The sequence below is a fragment of the Heteronotia binoei genome, chromosome 7 (genome assembly GCF_032191835.1).
Source record: "Heteronotia binoei isolate CCM8104 ecotype False Entrance Well chromosome 7, APGP_CSIRO_Hbin_v1, whole genome shotgun sequence".
In the NCBI taxonomy this organism is placed as follows: domain Eukaryota; kingdom Metazoa; phylum Chordata; class Lepidosauria; order Squamata; family Gekkonidae; genus Heteronotia; species Heteronotia binoei.
In genome coordinates, this window is record NC_083229.1 from 87,383,587 (window position 1) to 87,401,749 (window position 18,163).

The window sequence follows — 18,163 nt, forward strand, 5'->3', positions numbered from 1 at the left end:
TTTAGAAGATTTTAAAAAGGAGTGGAAAAAATTTAGAAGTTATGTAGAAGACGAGTGGAAAGTAAAAGGACTTTGGACAATTTTTGATAATGATTAAACTTTAGAAGAAAGAAGATTAATTTTAGTTCTTAGTAATTAACGATACCTTTTAATGTTAGTATTTTAAGTAAATAACACTGGTGGGGGTCAAGTAACGGGGGGAGGGGTGATTAGAAAGAAGCATATGGGAGAGATGAAAAGAAGTTATTAACGGAAATTGTTACCATATGTTATCAAAAATTTTTTTAAAATAATAGCTATAATGTTAAGGATAAGTAAGGTGATTACTCTGATGTGCATGTAATAGAAAATAAAGAAAAAGATACTGGATTTATACTCCACCCTTCACACTGAATCTCAGCGTCTCAAAGCAGTTTACAATCTCATTTACCTTCCTCCCACACAATAGACACCCTGTGAGGTAAGTGGGGTCAAGAGAGCTCTCACAGAAGCTGCCCTTTCAAGGATAGCTCTGCAAGAGCTATGGCTGACCCAAGGCCATTCCACCAGCTGCAAGTGAAGGAGTGGGGAATCAAACCCGGTTCTTCCAGATGAGTCCATGCACTTAGCCACTACACCAAACTGTCTCTCAATAAGACAAATAGATATTAAAAAATCTTTTAGTTGGGGGCTCACAAATTTTGGCTTGGCCAGCCATTATTTGGGATTAAAACCATTTCTTTTGCTCCCTTGTACCTTCTGTGCGCCTTATTGGTCTGTGGGAGTAGATGTTCCACTTCCCACACATAATTCAACAAGAATACTTTTTGAAGAACTACCAAAGAGATAGGAATACATGCCCAGAGAGGAAAAGATGTATGATAGACTACTTTCCTTTTTGTCCCTTCTACCATCCTACTAAACATTCTGGCTTTCCTTTTAGTCCACCAAGACTTTTCACACTACATACCAGAATCATCTGCTAGCCTGCTGACTCTTTCCAGTACAGCAATACAATCTCTCTCATCATCACTCACTTCTTTTAAAGTGTCCAACAAACTTCGAGCCACCATTTGCCTAGAACATGAGAGGGGGAAAGCACATTGCAATATTGTTAGAGTGAGATATTCATTTGGGATAGATATATAAAACCTGTCACAAGTTTGTCCTGATTCTCTTCCAAAGAGTTTGAAGTGGACAACATAAGACTAGCCTATTTTTGATCATAGCAACAATGTAAGAAATAGGCTAAGAGATCGGACTCAAAAGTTTCTGATCCCTACTTTGTATTCTAAGATTCAGTACACTATATAACACTCAGCCTATTTTCCACAGGATAAGGATTGCCCTAAACAATGCCAAATTCTAGAATTAAAAAGCTGAAGTGAATCTTACTAAACTACATCAACTCCTGCTCCAACTCCAGTTCCATTTGGTCACTATTAAAAAAATAGTAAACTTTGCCATAGAATTCAATGACCAATGTGGTTTCTGCAATGCTTATTCTGATATCAGATGGTGAACTCATATTTGAAAACCTGTCCATATTACAGACCTGTTTGAGTTTGAGCTGCTATTCACACAACATATAATGCAGCTGCCAATCTTGAATTGTGTGCCTGTAGCAAAAACCTAAGAAGCTTTTAGCCTTTTCTAACAGGACCTTTTGTGAACACAAAGTGAGTCTGTAATAGTTTTTAAAATGTGCTAAGTAGTCCTTAAAGGGAAGACATCTAAAGTGGCAAATGATTGGTAGATACTTAATTCATAACTGCCCTTTTGAAAAAGGAGATCCAAGTTGTATCTTCCACACATGAATTAAACATATGTTAAAATAACAGCTTATAAAATAGGATGAAACAACATACCTATTAAAAATGTTCTCACTTGCAGCGTACTTGTCCAATCTTCCTAGAGGTGTCAACATTTCATCTTGTGAGACAAAGTCCAGGGCTGAAGGTATAATAATCACATCAGACTCTGAGCTGTAGTCATCCACACCAACTATCAGAGACATCAGAAATATTCCTTATAATCACAATATATTTTAACACACAAAGGATGTCTAATGCTCAGAAAGGTTAGCCTATGCAGATATTAAAACCTCGTTTTTCTTTATAGTGATTTTTTAAAAAGCAGTTCTGTGTAATTGCTTCTGAAAACAGCATTCACTTGTATACAGTTTTCCACTTGTGTACAGTTCTTCCATTTCTTATGTTCCAGTAGTTTGCAAAACAGTTACAGAACACTTGTGCAGACACTAAATTGCTAGTAACTTTCTGCTGGTCCTTCAGTCAACTGACGGACACCTCCTAGTCTCAGCAATTAAACACATGAACTCTGTTGAGGCATCATTTTAAGAAGGCTTGTGAATAAACGCACTTTGTTGCCCCATATCCCCCTCCTTCCATAGAGAATCTCAATTAAAAACTGACGTCATACACACACATGAGCGTTAGTTAACCTTGAGTTAGTTTCTGCAACACAAACTGGGAATGCCTTTACACAATGTACCTATTAAAACAAATGACAATTTATCATGCTAGTATTTGTCTGAAGTGTCTGTAAAAATTCGAAGCACATAATATTACAGAGGTTTAAACACAGAAAACTAACTTTTCAGAAAATAGAAGAGCACGATATAAAGAGTTCTAAAGCTAACCATTTACATTTTCCAGCGGTTGAATGCGTAAGGAATTACCAGCATTCAACAGGACTAATACTGCATGGGTCATTAAAATATTTGGAATTCCTAAATCCTTGCATCAAACTTTTAGGAGCCAAAAGTGAGGCTACTGAAAGAGATATAGTCCTGATACATCTATACTGGAATTTCTAATATTAAATCAAACTGGTTACCACTCATTTCCAAAGCAAAGCGTTTTCAACATAAAGCTGCCAGAGAACAGAGTAATGCCACCTTGCCTCTATAAAGCATCATGACCAACAGTCGCTTTCAAATTAAAATGAAGTTTTAGAGATAGTGCAACTCTAGCCTTTCTCCCCCTACCCCTATGTTCTTACTTGCTCAAGCAGCAGCCAATTCCTTCCTTGCAAGCATGCACCCTTTTTCTGGCAACTATTAAACGCCACCAACAGTCTATACACACACCCTTCCATCTGTCACTATAACTTCACTACACCATGAAAAAAAGTTTGTGTGTGTGGGGGGGGGGGGGAAATCAGGCAAGGATTCATTCTCTAGTCAATGAAGCCATCAGTTTGGCTGCAATGCTGCTTACAGCATCTGACATCATGACAGGTTACCTCAAAAACAAGATACCAAAGCACTGGTCAGGAAAACACAAGGCAAATTATAAACAATTACAAACAACTGAAGTTTGGAAATGACATGTCAATATAGTTTAAATAACTGATATTTAGATGCTTCCTAAATAAAACTGCATACTAATGAGCTGCTATAACTATCAACCATGAAGCCTTTATATAACTTCAAAAGGATACACAATATACTTATTTAAATATATTGCTCCTTATTACAAACAGGGACACATTTACTATCTCCAGCAAGTATAGGTTTTTAGTAGGTGCTTGTTAGAATCGCCACTAGAAGGCGTTTCTTCTTCCTTGTGTGGTCCTTTTTGTTACTGCCGTTTCCTGCCCTGCCCCACACCCACTACGCACAAAAAACCCACCCAAATCCCAATCAGAAACAAAGGATAATTGTTAATTAATTTATTGAAACAAGGGATAATTGTTAATTAATTTATTGAAACATTCATATCCCACTTTTCTAGCCAGAATTCCCTAGTTTGGAATATGGAATTCCCTAGTTTAGAATCTGACATTTTATCCAGATGGAAACAGAGATCTTCAAGCAAAGTGACCAGTATTGTCTCAGTTCCAAAGCCAGGCCTAAAGTTCTTTTCAATCAGACTTTGGGACCAAGACAGCACTAGTCACTTTGGTTGATGAACAAGGAGACTTGGGGTGAGCAGTGACTTAAATAAAATGGTGTAGAAGAAACAAACTATAATTCAACAAAGTGCAATCACACATAATATTATAATTAAAGACTTCTGAAACCAGGAAGTTTCCAGTTCTATTCCATGAATGAAGAGAGAGGGCATGCAAACATAACAATAAGCCAGATTCATACCCATCATGTAACATCTGAATAGAGCCATATAATACAGACACAAATTGTATGTGTTTTCAGTACTGGAGAAGATACACATTACAGATTCTTCATTTATCACTGACACACAGAAAGGCACACAAAGAAGCCCTTGGGCCATGCCAGTCTAATCTAGGGATTTAAAATAATCCCCTAATATTAGTTACAAAACTTTTAGCACTGATATCTTCAAAAGGCTGTTGCCATTTTTTTTTGCAGTCAAACCAGACTGAGATATCACGCTGTGTAACAACTAGAAGTCATGAGCTCAGCATCTCTTTCTAACATATCTACTTATGTCAAAAATGACAATGTTATGCCTTATCAAGGAACAACATTCAAAAGTACTCCTCAAATTTCAAACACTACACATTGAACAAATGGTTCCAGTTCTGCAGACCTCCCTGCGGTTTGAACAGAGCTTTGGTTACCTAAAACCTAAATGAAATCCCACCCTTTATATTTCCCATTGAAATATCTAAGACACTCAGCACTATTTTGAATTTAACAGTTATGAAGCAGGTTGATCATGAGTATGAAGAGATATTTTACAGGCTGCTCCAGAGATCTGGTGCCCCCTTATGAAGTCACAGAAGCTCCAATATCTTCCAGAGAAAATTATCTGCTTTAACTAGTTATTAATGGCCAGGATTGCATTGGTATTAACATTTTATTTTAAATTGTAATACTGTTTGCAAGCAATGTAGTTCTCTCAACACTTTGTATATAGTGATCATAATCATGAAATGTTACAGAAGAGAGAACACATGAACTCTCACTGCTTTCTACAATGATTTTCCTAGCAGGGACTACCAGCCACCTTGCAACTCTAACAATTTCTTAGTTCTCTTGAATAAGCCATCTCTGGAGGCTAATGTTAGAGCCAATTCCATAGAAAGCTTTGAATGCAAGGACGAAGTACTTATACAGGATCCCTAAATACTGCAACTTATTGGTACAATCCAACACACAGTATCTAGGTCAGGGTTGGCCAACGGTAGCTCTCCAGATGTTTTTTTGCCTACAACTCCCAACAGCCCCGAGAGCTACCGTTGGCCACCCCTGAGCTAGATGTTGGACTGCACCTCTAAACTCACTTAGCTTGCTAGTTTTAAATAGGTTCTAATCTGCTTTGAGCCTTCAAGAACAGCATAAGCAAAAAATAGAAATAACCAAACAACTACTTTATTCTCTGATTTGTTGCATCATCTCAACAGCAATTCTATTAAGCTTCATTACCAATAACGCTATATATGGTTTTAAACACTTTCAAAGTTCAGTCACAGACAATTAAGATAAACATGAAAGTACCCGCTGTCTCCAAAAACAGAAATGATTCTGCTTCCATTAGAGATATGCTATCAACAGCATGCTCTTCTTCAGCCATGATAATAGAAGATGTACTCTTAGTTCACCATTCTGCCTTCAGTCTTGCAAAGAAACTAACACATTCTTCTCACAAGAGTATCTGCAGAAAACCAGAGGAAACACTTTCTATTGCTTCCTTCTTTTGGCATATACAATAAGAAGAGGAGCCAGCCATTCTCATATCTAACCTCTTCTCATAAAAGTTAATACTCCAGAGGTTTCTACATGCTCTCTTGTGTTACACTGCTGCTCTACTGTACTGATAATAATTGACTCTGTAACTTACTTATACTGTACACATCATAATGGGGTCTCTGATGTAGGATTAGGGCTTTTCGGGACTACAGGGAGTGGTTTTTTAAACTCTACCAACATGAAACAAAAGTTACAATTTATAATGCTAAGCATTCATAAAAACCAGTAAAAGTAACAAGTAAAACTTATAAAAACCAATTCCCCAGTAAGTAGAACAGCACTAGTAGAAAGTTTCAAATGACCTCAAATACTATCTGCAGTATGATTTTTTAAAAGTCCATTAAACAATTTCAAATGCTGCTGGAATGAAGTAATTTTATGTGCCCTTGTCAAGCACAGAGAGCCTACCAATCAGAGAGGTTCCTATCCCTCTTGTGCTAAACTCTGAGAGTGCCAGTATTGTTACTGTTACGTTTTGAACTTATTTCCCAATTTCAAACTTATTTACCATCTACCAGTAAATACACTACATTTACAGTTATACCTTAATTTATCTAATCCATCTCTCATCTTGAAAGAATGCTGTAAATATCTGTTCTTATTATAATTTTGTATTATAGTAAGACAAATTACACCTATTAGTCCTAAGCATCCTAAGATTCAGAAGCATTTTCTTCTAAAATACAACACCTGTAGAGGACAAAAATGTTAACAATTGTACCAAAACTACTCTCTCTCTCTCTCGGCTTGGCTTCGCGAACGAAGATTTAAGAAGGGTGCAATAGTCCACGTCTGCTGCAGGCTCGCTGGTGGCTGACAAGACCAATGCGGGACAGGCAGGTCCGGCCACAGTGGCTGCAGGGAAAAGTCTGATTTGGGGTTGGTGCTGTAGCAGTGCGATTCTTCCTCAATCTCCTTTTGTCCTCAAGACCAGCTATGCGTGCGTTCTCAAAAGAAGAGACAGCCTGGTGGATGGTGTGCCTCCATGCTTTGCGATCTGAGGCTAGGTCAGACCACTGGTGATGGTTGATGCGACAGGTGCCAAGGGATTTCTTCAAGGAGTCCTTGTACCTCTTCTTTGGTGCCCCTCTATTTCGATGGCCGGTGGAGAGTTCGCCATACAGGGCAATCTTGGGAAGGCGGTGGTTTTCCATCCTAGAAATATGCCCTGCCCAGCGCAGCTGCGCCTTCAACAGCAGTGCCTCGATGCTGGTAACCTCCGCCCGCTTGAGAACTTCAGTGTTGGTCACAAAGTCACTCCAGTGGATGTTGAGGATGGTGCGAAGGCAGCGCTGATGAAAGCGCTCAAGGAGTCGCAGGTGATGACGGTATAAAACCCACGATTCGGAGCCATAGATGAGGGTTGTCATCACAACCGCTTTGTAAACATTGATCTTTGTGCCTTTTTTCAGATGCTTGTTGCTCCACACTCTTTTGTGTAGTCGGCCAAAGGCACGGTTTGCCTTTGCCAGCCTGTTGTCAATCTCCTTGTCGATCTTAGCATCTGAGGAGATGATGCACCCCAGGTAGCTGAACTGCTGGACTGTCTTCAGAACTGATTCACCCACAGTGATGCAGGGAGGGTGATAATGTTCCTGGGGTGCAGGCTGCTGGAGAACTTCTGTCTTCTTCAGACTAACCAAAACTACTATAAAACAATGAAATGCCAGAAACTGTTTGTTGCAACCAAAACAAAGATTTTAAAAATCTATTTTATTATAAGCTCTTGTGAACCAGGGCCTAATTTCAGATGCATAAAACATAACCTTTAACGATCAGGGTTCAAATATATATTTGTATATGTACAGAAATCCATACACATTCATGTAGTGCGGAAAAAGCAATTACAAAATGAGTCCAGACAGACAAACCATCAAGAGTGACATTATACATACACACACACATGCCTCTTTGAAAGATCCATCTTCATTAAAAAGTAACAATCAGAAGACCCACTAAGACTTGCAAGGGGCATCTAATTTCTCCCTGCCTCACTATTTCTTGTTTCCCTTCCCTGAAAGTTCCCCATAACCCCCCCCCTTTTTTTTGCTTATTTATCTCTTCTTTATGGACCTCTTGATGGCACTGGGTTTTTTTGGCCACTGTGTGACACAGAGTGTTGGATTGGATGGGCCATTGGCCTGATCCAACATGGCTTCTCTTATGTTCTAACCTAGGTCTCCCAGATGCTAGTTTGAAACTAACTGCTAAACCAAACTGGCAGGGGGTGGGGGGGAGACTGCTGTTGAACAGTAGCAAGCAACCTGAGTAAGTCATGCAAGTTGTGTGTCAGCAAGTCACTTGCTGATTGCTGCAGGGCTAGACCCTGATGCTATTTTGTTGTTCAGCTGCACAGTCGAGTCCAATTCTTTGCGACCCATGCCTTAAAGGCCATAAAAGCCTTTGAAATGGCCCTGTCCCTTCTTCCTGCATTTTACTGACAGACACCAAGGAATGGTGTTGTCATTGTGGTTGCCTAGGAATGACCACTGAGGGCATTTGTTTCTTAAAGGTATAGGTACTGCTTCTATTATTTTGGGTGTCTTAATCCACCCCATGTATTTCCTCCAACGTTTTAGATTTTTCAGCAAACCTAGGTGTCTTCCTGGTTTGTAGAAAGGTCTGTGCTGCCTGTTCATGACTACTGCTTAAGACTATCACCTATTGTTCATGGCTCCAGTCTCTGTATTGAAGTATCCACAGATTTGGCCATGTTGAGAATTAAATTATATTCCGGTTACTTAAATTGTGTAATACTTATAAAGAACTTAAAAATATTATTTAAAAGCAAAAATAGAGGCTCTGACCAGGCTTACAGTCTAACATAGAAAGACTGTAATGGGAAAGGAAAAAGAGAGAAAATGAAAGAGGAGTTCTAGGAAGCAAAATTTGTTTTCTCTGTTCATTTTTTAACCTTTAGTTTATCAGTTAATATTTTGGTTTTGGAACATAAAAAGAACTCTGTTGGATCAGACCTATTATCATCATACGGCATTTTGAATAATATAGCCAGGAGATCTAAGATTGTCTGGAACCAGAAGTTCTAGCTCGTTTAGCGTTAAGTATCACCAAGTAGTAAGTCAGACTTGTTTTTAAAGCAAGAGATGTTTGGTCCACCTAATCCAATATCCTGTTTCACATAGTAGCCAGCCAGTTTCTCTGAATGGCTAACAGGGCATAGAGGCTGAGGGTTTCCTCTGATGTTCCCTCCTGGCTCTGAGCTTTCCCACAGTCACCATTGCTAGAGCCCATTGACAGACTTATCCTCCATGAATCTAATTCCATTTTAAAACTGTTTATTCCTGTGGCCATCACTACAGCCTCTAAAATGTGGAATTTGCTGCTAATCACTCTCTATGTATTTCCTTTTGTCCATCCTGAACCTACTGCTGATCAGCTTCACTGGATGCCCTCAAGTTCTATTATTTTGGCAGAGGGAGAGAAAGTTCTCGTTGTTAGCTCTCTCCACCCCATGTATAATTTTATAAACCTCTGCTACATCCCCCTTAGTTGTCTCTTTTCTAAACGGAAAATCCCAGACTCTTCAACCTTTCCTCATAGGGAAAGTGCTCCAACTCCTAGTCATCTTGGTTGCCCTCTTCTGTACTTCTTCCAGCTCTGCAATGTTCTTTTGGAGATATGGTGACCAAAATTGTACACGGTATTCCAAATGAGGCCACACCATAGATCTATACAGGAATTACAGTATCAGCCATTTTATTCTCAGTCTCTTTCCTAATAATCCCTAATAAAGTTTGCCTTTTTCACTGCTGAAGCATGAGGTTGATACTTTCATTGAGCTATCCACTATGATTCCAAGATCTTTTTTTCTCTCAGTCTAAGCAAATGGGACTCTGAGCTTGTTTGGAGGGTCTAGCAAGAAAGCACAGCTACTGAATACCCTTGGCCGAAGAATGGTACAATCCTTCCATCAGGGATGGTCGTTGTCCTTCCACCGAGCACGCAGCTTCGGGAGGGACACACATGGAGCGGGTGAGGAAGGTAGAGGACACTTGCCAAGCCAGCCAGAATAGCCAAAGCAGCCTTGACAATCAATGGGGTGACAGATGTCGCAGCCAGATGGCCCTCACATCCAACCTTACACTTACTAACACTGAATTTCTTTGCCACATTGTCACTTGCTCATCCAATTTGTGGAGGTCCTCCTGGGACTCTTCACAGTCAGCCTCAGTTTTCACCATCCTGAATAATGTTATGTTATCTGCAAACTTGGCCACTACACTATTCATCCCTAGTTCCAGATAACTGATTAATAAATTAATAGTACCAGCCCCAACAATCCTTGTGAGGCCCCACTGCTTGGTTACTTCCATTGCGAGAATTGTCCGTTAATTCCTACTCTTTGCTTCCTGACATTTAGCCAGTTTTTAATCCATAAGAGCCCATCCTCTTATCTCATGACTGCCAAGTTTTCTAAGGAGTCTTTGGTGAGGCACCTTTTCAAAAGCCTTTTGAAAGTCCAAGTATGTAATGTCTACTAGATCACTGTTGTCTACATGCTTGTTCAGTTTCTCAAAGAATTCCAAAAGGTTGGTGATGCAGGACTTCCCTTTGCAAGAGCCATGCTGATTTCCCATCAGCAGGCTTTGTCCCTCTATGTGCCAAACAATTATTTTATTACAGTTTCTACTCATTTACCCAGAAAAGACATTAGGCTGACTGGCCTGTAATTTCCTGGATCTCTTTTTTTTAAATTGGTGTCATATTTGCTATTCTCCAGTCTTCTGGGGCCATGGCTGAATTTAGTGATAGGTTACATATATGGATTATTAGATCAATGATCTTACACCCCTAAGAACTCTCAGACATGTGTCATCAGGACCTGAAGACCTGTCAGTTTTTAATTTCCCCCAATTTGGCTCAATTCTTCAGACTCTCTTCCTGAAAATGGGGGTTGTGGCACAGGTATGTGCCCCACACTTTCCACAGTGAACACAGAAGCAAAAAAAGTAATTCAGCTTCTTTGCCATCTCCTCATCTTTCTTTAGCAATCCCTTTATTCCTTTGTTATCTAAAGACCCCACTGCTTCTCTGGATGGTTTCTTGGTCCAGATATATATTTTAAAATGTTTACTGTTTGTCTTGATGCTTTTAGCAACTTGTTCCTCAAAATCTTTTTTTTTTGTATGCCTAATTATTGTCTTACATTTCTTTCGTTACAGCCTGTGGTCCCTCCTGTACAATTCATTGGGGCAGACCTTCCACTTTTTAATAGAAGCCTCTTTACTTTTGATAACTTCCTTGACTAGTGTTGTTAACCACACAGGCCTTCTTTTAGAATTTGTTGTGTTTTTCCTAACACATGAAATGTATTCTATTTGGGCTTTTAAACAGCTTACAAGCATCCTGTAGGGATCCGACTCTCCTGTGTTCCTTTATAACTATTTTAACTTCAGCTTCCTTTTTAAACTATCCCCTTCATTTTTTAAAGTTCTCTCTTTTGAAATCAAAAAAAGTTTTGGACTTAGGGTTAACTTTCCATTGACCTGAATGCTGACCTTAGCATTGTAGTCACAGTTCCCAATTGGTGTAACAACCTATATATCTCTCACAAGGTCTTGAGAACCACTCAGAACCTAGTCCAAGATCACAACAAGGGATGGGCATAAACCAAATTACAAACCAAAGTTTGTCATGAACCAGGCCCAGTTTGTAGTTTGTGAACCTTGATTTGTGCCATCCTGCCCTCACAAGCCCCACGTGGTCTCTTTAAATGCCTCCAAGTTGTGTCACTGTCTTATATGTCTTCTCAGTTGACTTGCTGAGTCATACAGTGTGACTTGCAAGTGAACAGGGAAGTCATTTAAATTTCAGTGATCCCTTTTGCTCCCCTTTTAAATAGGCTTTTGAAAGATCTCCTCTCTTTCCATTCTGCTCGCATTAGGGAGCCACTGCCAGCAGAATAGATGGAAGGAAGATCTCCCAGGAAGGGAGATTCTGCTAGCATCAGAGATCTTTCCCCACCAGAAATGAGGGAGGGAAGATCCATGAACCTCACAAACCCAAACTGGTTCACAAAGTAGGGGAGGTTCATCCCAGTTTGTGGTTCACAGGACCTCACAAACTTCCATTTTCCCAATTCATGCCCATCCCTAATCATTAGCCCTCTTTGACTAACTGTTTCAGTGCACAGTCATTTATGGTGTCTAGGTATCTCATTTTACAGCATTATTTGAGCACATGTTTACCCAATCAATATAATAGTAGTTGAAGTCTCCCAGCATAACATTATCTGCTTTGCTCATCTCCCTTATTTCCTTCTCCAACTCAAAATCAGCCTGAAGGATTTGATCAGGGCCGCAATAGCACATTCTCACTTTTAAGTAACACCCTTAGGACCCAATGAATCTGAATTTAAACACAGCACCTTACTCTACTATTATGTCACTGTGGGAGAAGAGGTAGTAAAAGCTAAGAGATCATATAATGCAAAAATCAATACAAGATTTACAACAGAAAAAGCCTCCAAAAGCATTCCGCATACTGTAGGCTTTTGCTAACAAAATGGAAGTAACAGAATGAAGTCTGAGTCCAGTGGCACCAAAGTCCAATAAAATTTTATTCTGAGTATAAGCTTTTGTGTATATAGACATTTCTGCTGCTTCAGACCAACATGGGTACCCACCTGAATTTAAAATGAGAGAAAAATACTGTTGTTTTTCAAGAATTGTGCAATGCCTCAAACATGTTTTAACTCCCAGATATCACTCTTGGCAGATTCAAAAACTAACATCTCATCCTAAGACCTCTTTGGGATGGCAACTAAGCTGTACACTGGTGGCAAGCGAAGTCTGCCAGTGTAGCATCCGGGTGGCATACAGAACTGGCTGGCATCAGATGTGTGCCAACACAATTGGAACAGAACTAAACCCCTCCAGACCCAGTCCAAAATCCCAACACTGGCCACAACATTTTGTGTTTGTTTGTTTTTTTGCCATCAAACCACAACTGATTTATGACAACCCTGTAGGGTTTTCATGGCAAGAGATATTCAGAGGTGGTTTGTTATTGCCTGCCTCAGTGTCATGATCTTGGCATTCCTTGGAGGCCTCCCATCCAAATACTACCAAGGGCTTCCAAGATTTGATGAGATTAGGCTTGTCTAGATTATCTATGACAGCTACAAAAATACACCATTCCAAACCTGCAAATCTAAAAAAAAATCCTGAACTCGTGCAACAAATGACATCCTTCCAACCTGTCCCCAAGCACCAGTGCAGCTTAGGATACTACCCAAGCTCTACAAAGCAGCCAATAATGTCCCTCCAAAGACCAAGACACCTACAAAACAAATTATAGTGTGTACAGTATAGGGCCATATACTCTGGCCTCATGTCATGAACAATGAGCACACATGGTGGTGGGGGGAATTATGGTAACTCCAAGGAAAGAGCACTTAACACAACACATGGGCACTGAGTACAAACAGCCAAAGAGGAGAACAAATGCTGATACTACATATATCTAATGCTGTCCTGCTCAGAACTCTTTCAAATACTTCACCTTAGCACACACACACACACACAACCGGGTATGCAAAAGACAACATACAGAGATACATAAAGGTAGAGGGGTCTTGCCCACATTTGGGACTGCTGCAGATGTTTCACCCTGTCCTTCATACCCACTGTGGGTCCTGGGTATGTGAGAAAAGCTGCATTGGGGATAGGGATGCCAGACTCCCCTGGAATTACAGTTTAAGAATCCCAATGTTTGTTACTATCTTCTCCAGTCCCCTCTTTCCAATCTTGCTAGCATTGCTTCTCATGTCCTAAGGACACATCCAGAAATATCAGAAACTTGAAACATTTGAGTGATAAAGAACTTGTATTTATTATTTATTTATTATTTTTAAGTATAAGCATATTGGGTGCCCCAAAAGAACAAAAATTGCCCCACAAGCCGAATAATCCTAGCTATGGTTCTGCACTGGAGCTTTGCCAGAAGAAAAAGACTGGTAATCCTTTTAATCTGAATTGCTTTCATACATGTTTCTGATACTGTTCTATAGAGCCATGTCTCTGTTTGACTGGAGGCTGATACTATTATATTCAAGTCCCACTCTCCCTGCTTATTCCAACTTGTAATGTCTTTGGCATGCAGCTCACACTAGAAGGGGGATGGGGAATGGTTCAATGTGTACACAGGTATGTTCTTGCAAGGGGGGGGGGCGGTCTTTAGGTTCCACACTCCCCTACACCACATCTGGTAAGGCAAGCAGCTTACATGGATGGTGGCAGGTATGAACACAGTATGAAGGCAGCTGGGATAACTAGAAGCTGGTGGCAGCAATAAACTCCTTGGTATTGTATGCAGTTTGCCAGCCAAAATGATTGGAATGTTGGGCAGCCAATCAGAATGAGCAGCCTCTTCCACAATTCTGTTTGACAAGGCAAAATTTCTGCTGTGCTTAATATTATGTCAAGCCTTTCTCAGGAATCTACTGACATGAAATTTGAACCAAAGCCCTTGGGGACACTATACCCATGCCCTTCCACTGTACTATGCCTCCCTTCATTTTCTGCTTTTCTATATGGCTGGTGTCAGAGGCAGAACTGCTGAGAGATGCCTTACACCCTGTGCTGTGTCTTGCTCCAGCATCACCCAGTCTGTTAAGCAGTTAAGAGAATTGCATCCAAGTATGTAGAGTGAGCCTTCTACTCTGGCCTCTTACTGCTGTTTTGCTACTGCTGGCAAAAGATGAATTGTGATTCTTGCCAACATCCCTTAGTTTGAATCAAATTTGTGGCTCTTTTTTGCCAGATGGGTACCTTCCTATAGTGAGCTACAGGGGACAGAGGATGTGACAGAACTACTTTTTTTGTGAATGTGCAATTCTGTGTTGCCATGTTGCTGTCTCCACTCTCTGCATTCCAGCGCCTGCCTCTCAAGCCTCACTGTGCCCAAGACTTGAGCTCCTGAGCAGAAGCACCTGGAGGTATGCCCGCCCCCACTGCCAGAGCCACCCCCAGGCTTACCCAGGAGTCACAAACACTCACATAAGTGCAAGCAAAAGGGACAGGGGCAACGAGGAGAAATGCTGCCACAGCACCAACACAGTATGAATTTTTGAAGGCTCCAGTTCAACCACAACCAACAGCTGCCCAACAGCAGTAACAATGAGGAATACTGCAACATCAGTAATTCAATATGGACCTTTTAAGGATCCACTTCAATCACGGCCAACAACTGCCAGCAGTTCAGCCCAGCCAGGGCAACAGGAGGGGGAAAGAGGCTGAGGCTGCGGGTGCATCCTAATACTCACTTGAAGTCTCCTGTGACTGCTCATTCTGGCAAGACATCAGTGGAACTGACTGAGCATGTGTGGCCTGCTGCACTAGTTTCATAATGGGCTTTGAAGCAGACCAGTAAGGAGGTGGCTGACTTCTCTTTTCAGGCTGCACAGAAGAGACCCAGTGGAGAGGAGAAAGAACCAGTTACCAGATACTGCAAATTCCCTACCCATTTTTGAGGCTCTACAAGCCCAAATAGGACAGAAAATGATGTGTTGAAGCTGCTGGATGCCCCCCAAACACCACAAGAAGTAATCCTACGTGTTTTATCAGGGCTTGTTGTACTGACTGAGCTATAAAGGCACATGAATGCTGCGACTGCAACAACCACATTTCCTTCCCCGTGTATGTGTGAGCACTGCAAAAGAGAACTTTGCTGCAAGCAAGGACTCAAACACACATTTGCACAACTTCCTGGGGTACATCCACTTCAAGAACCCTACCAGTCATACCAAGGAACTCCTTCCACAGGAGGGTAGTTTTTCCTGCGGTTGGTATATTTCCCACATATCAGCAGAAGCACTCTAAAATTGGAGTTGGGTGCATGACTGATAGATGTCAGCAGAGGTGCTATGAACTCTGGTGCATTCATTTTTCTTTCTGCAGCTTGCAGAGGGGTATTTGTAAATAGGGCTTTCTTTATAGAAAAAGCCCAGCAAGAACTCATTTGCATAGTAGGCCACACACCCTGACATCACCATTGTTTCACATAGGGCTTTCTGTAGAAAAAGCTCAGCTGGACCTCATTTGCATATTAGGCCACACGCTCTGGCACCAAGCCAGCTGGAATTGCATTCCTGTGCGTTCCTGCTTTAAAAAAGAAAAAGAAAAAAAAAGCCCTGTTTGTAAACAACTGCCTTACTAATGGAGCAAGCACAGGATACCAATTAGCAGTTCCAGGGATTCAAAGAAAATTACTGTTCATTCTGGAATAAGGGAGACCACCATTTAAGTTTTACAATATTTTATCTATATGAAACACTTACTTCAACAGAATACTATACTCAAATTTCCTTCAGCGCTATATCAGCCTAAAGGACTATATCAGCCTACTTAAATGGACACAGAACAAGAAGCAATATTAAATGACATTTTTAAGATACTAAATCAATGTAATTGTTGTGTTCTTTGCTTTCTTACTTTTTCATAACAGTCAGTTGTTTTTCTATATTGTTTATTTCCCTGGGCTTTAAAAAAATCTTCAAGATGGGAGCACATACTAGGCAAGGTAAGCTTGAAGCACAACTGTTAAGTTAGGTACAGTAACAACCATAAAGCAAAACCATAGCAGAATATGGTTCTAAATCCTCTTAAGGGGAAATATTTAGGCAGTAGAAGTGTCAAGTTTAAACTCTTCCTAGTCCTATTTATTACTGTAAGGTAACACCCCTCTTCTGCTTCCAAACTCAATAAACCATTGAGCAAGAAACACTTATATTTAAGAATTTAATATAAGAAACACTTATATTTAAGATGTTTGCCTAGATAGAATTACATAACTGATCATTTTTTCTTCTAAAAACAATACAAGAATTTTAGCTGCTTTCAAAACTTACAAGAAGTTTACAGTAGAGTCCTAAGAAGAAAACAAGAATAGAATGCTGGACTTTATCATAAACACGATTTTCTTTACGTAGGAAAGTTATAAATACTTGCAGTTCATTGGTTAACAGATCAGAAATATGTGAATTCAAAATGCAAGTGGTCACTGGCTTTCCCCTCCACTGCTACAATTAAAATATTACTAGCCTTGCTAGCAGTTTACATAAGAACCTGAAGCCTTTAATTTCAGTCAAGGATTTATGAAGTTATTATAAACTGGATTACCATAATTTTCTGTATTTTAGGTTTGTCAGTGAAACTACAGTAAGACAGGACCTAAAATAAAATACACAGCAGCCTCAGACATCAGCTTCTTACAAGGAATTCAGTTTGCTGTACTGTCAATATGTCATTTATGGCCAGCTTAAGGCATCATTTTAATCCTCAAAGCCACTGGTGAAAATGAGATCTTTTGGTAATTCATTCATTCTATGAAGGGACAAGACAGCTGCACTACTCCAGGAACACACAGGGTACAAAGTTCAGGATGAAACATGTGAGAACAAGAAATGAAGTGTTCTCAGATGCAGAACTTTGGCACAAAAAGTCTTCTACAGGAAATGAAGCTAATACAGAATCTAAACACTCCTACTGCTCATTGAAAAGTACTCCTTTTTGACAAAACTTTCCCACTATAGCCTTAAAAATCAAGAAATTAAAGGCCTATTAATTACAAGCACTGCTTGTCATGGGCAGTAAAAGAAAGGAAACAGCCTTAATTTGTATACAGCTGCATCCCTGAGAGCTACAGCTTATGACAGAAGTTAAGCTTTGCTTGCATATCGTGTCACCTTCACTGATTAGAAAAGATTTAGAGCCTCACAATAAATATTCTGTCGGATAAAGTGGTCAATCCAAAAACTAACAACTAAACTTCTACATGAAGACTCTATGCCAGGGGTGGCCAAACCATTGCTCAGGAGCCATATATGGCTCTTTCACACATATTGTGTGGCTCCTGAAGCCCCCATCATCCCATTGGCCAACTTGGAGAAGGCATTTGTCTCTTTAAATCACTTCACCAAGCCAGCGGCTTGGAGAATACATTTAAAGTTGAAGTTTCTTTCTTTCTCCTCCCTCCCACATATATTTTCTTTACTTCCTGTCTTGCAGCTTTCAAACATCTGACATTCATGCCTTGCGACTCTCGAACATCTGACATTTATTCTACGTGGCTCTTATGTTAAGCAAATTTGGCCACCTCTGCTCTATGCATAAAGAAAAAGCAGTAGGACATGGGAACCAAAATGAGCCAATGTTATAAGAGAGAGCTTTTATACTATCCAGGCACCTTATTTTTATTCCCCAGAGCACCTTTTATATCACAGAAATAAAAGAAGTAACTCACACAAATTCAGATGCCTATCACAGCATTTGCTGTTTTTCACACACACACACACACACACACACACATATATATTCCTTAATAGGAATTAGAGAAATACACTGAATTACACAGATGAACTTCACATGTATGTTCAAAACAGACATTTTTATTTAAGTGACTGCTAAACAATTTATCCACCTTGATGGTATTCATTTTAATAAGAAGCTCTCCAAATTCTCA

General features: G+C 40.1%; 1 protein-coding gene across 2 annotated transcripts in view; it reads right to left on the reverse strand.

The window, feature by feature from the left end:
- Positions 1-18,163, reverse strand: part of PPP4R1 (protein phosphatase 4 regulatory subunit 1) — a 70,370-nt gene that overhangs the window by 49,988 nt on the left and 2,219 nt on the right. Inside the window, exons 3-4 of one of the 2 annotated variants that reach the window (XM_060244013.1) lie at positions 1,848-1,983; positions 950-1,056 (exon numbers count right to left, since the gene is read on the reverse strand). In XM_060244013.1, coding sequence (XP_060099996.1) covers positions 950-1,056; positions 1,848-1,983 — 243 coding nt within the window. The remainder of the gene's footprint in view (positions 1-949; positions 1,057-1,847; positions 1,984-18,163) is intronic. The other variant, XM_060244014.1, reaches the window with a different exon arrangement.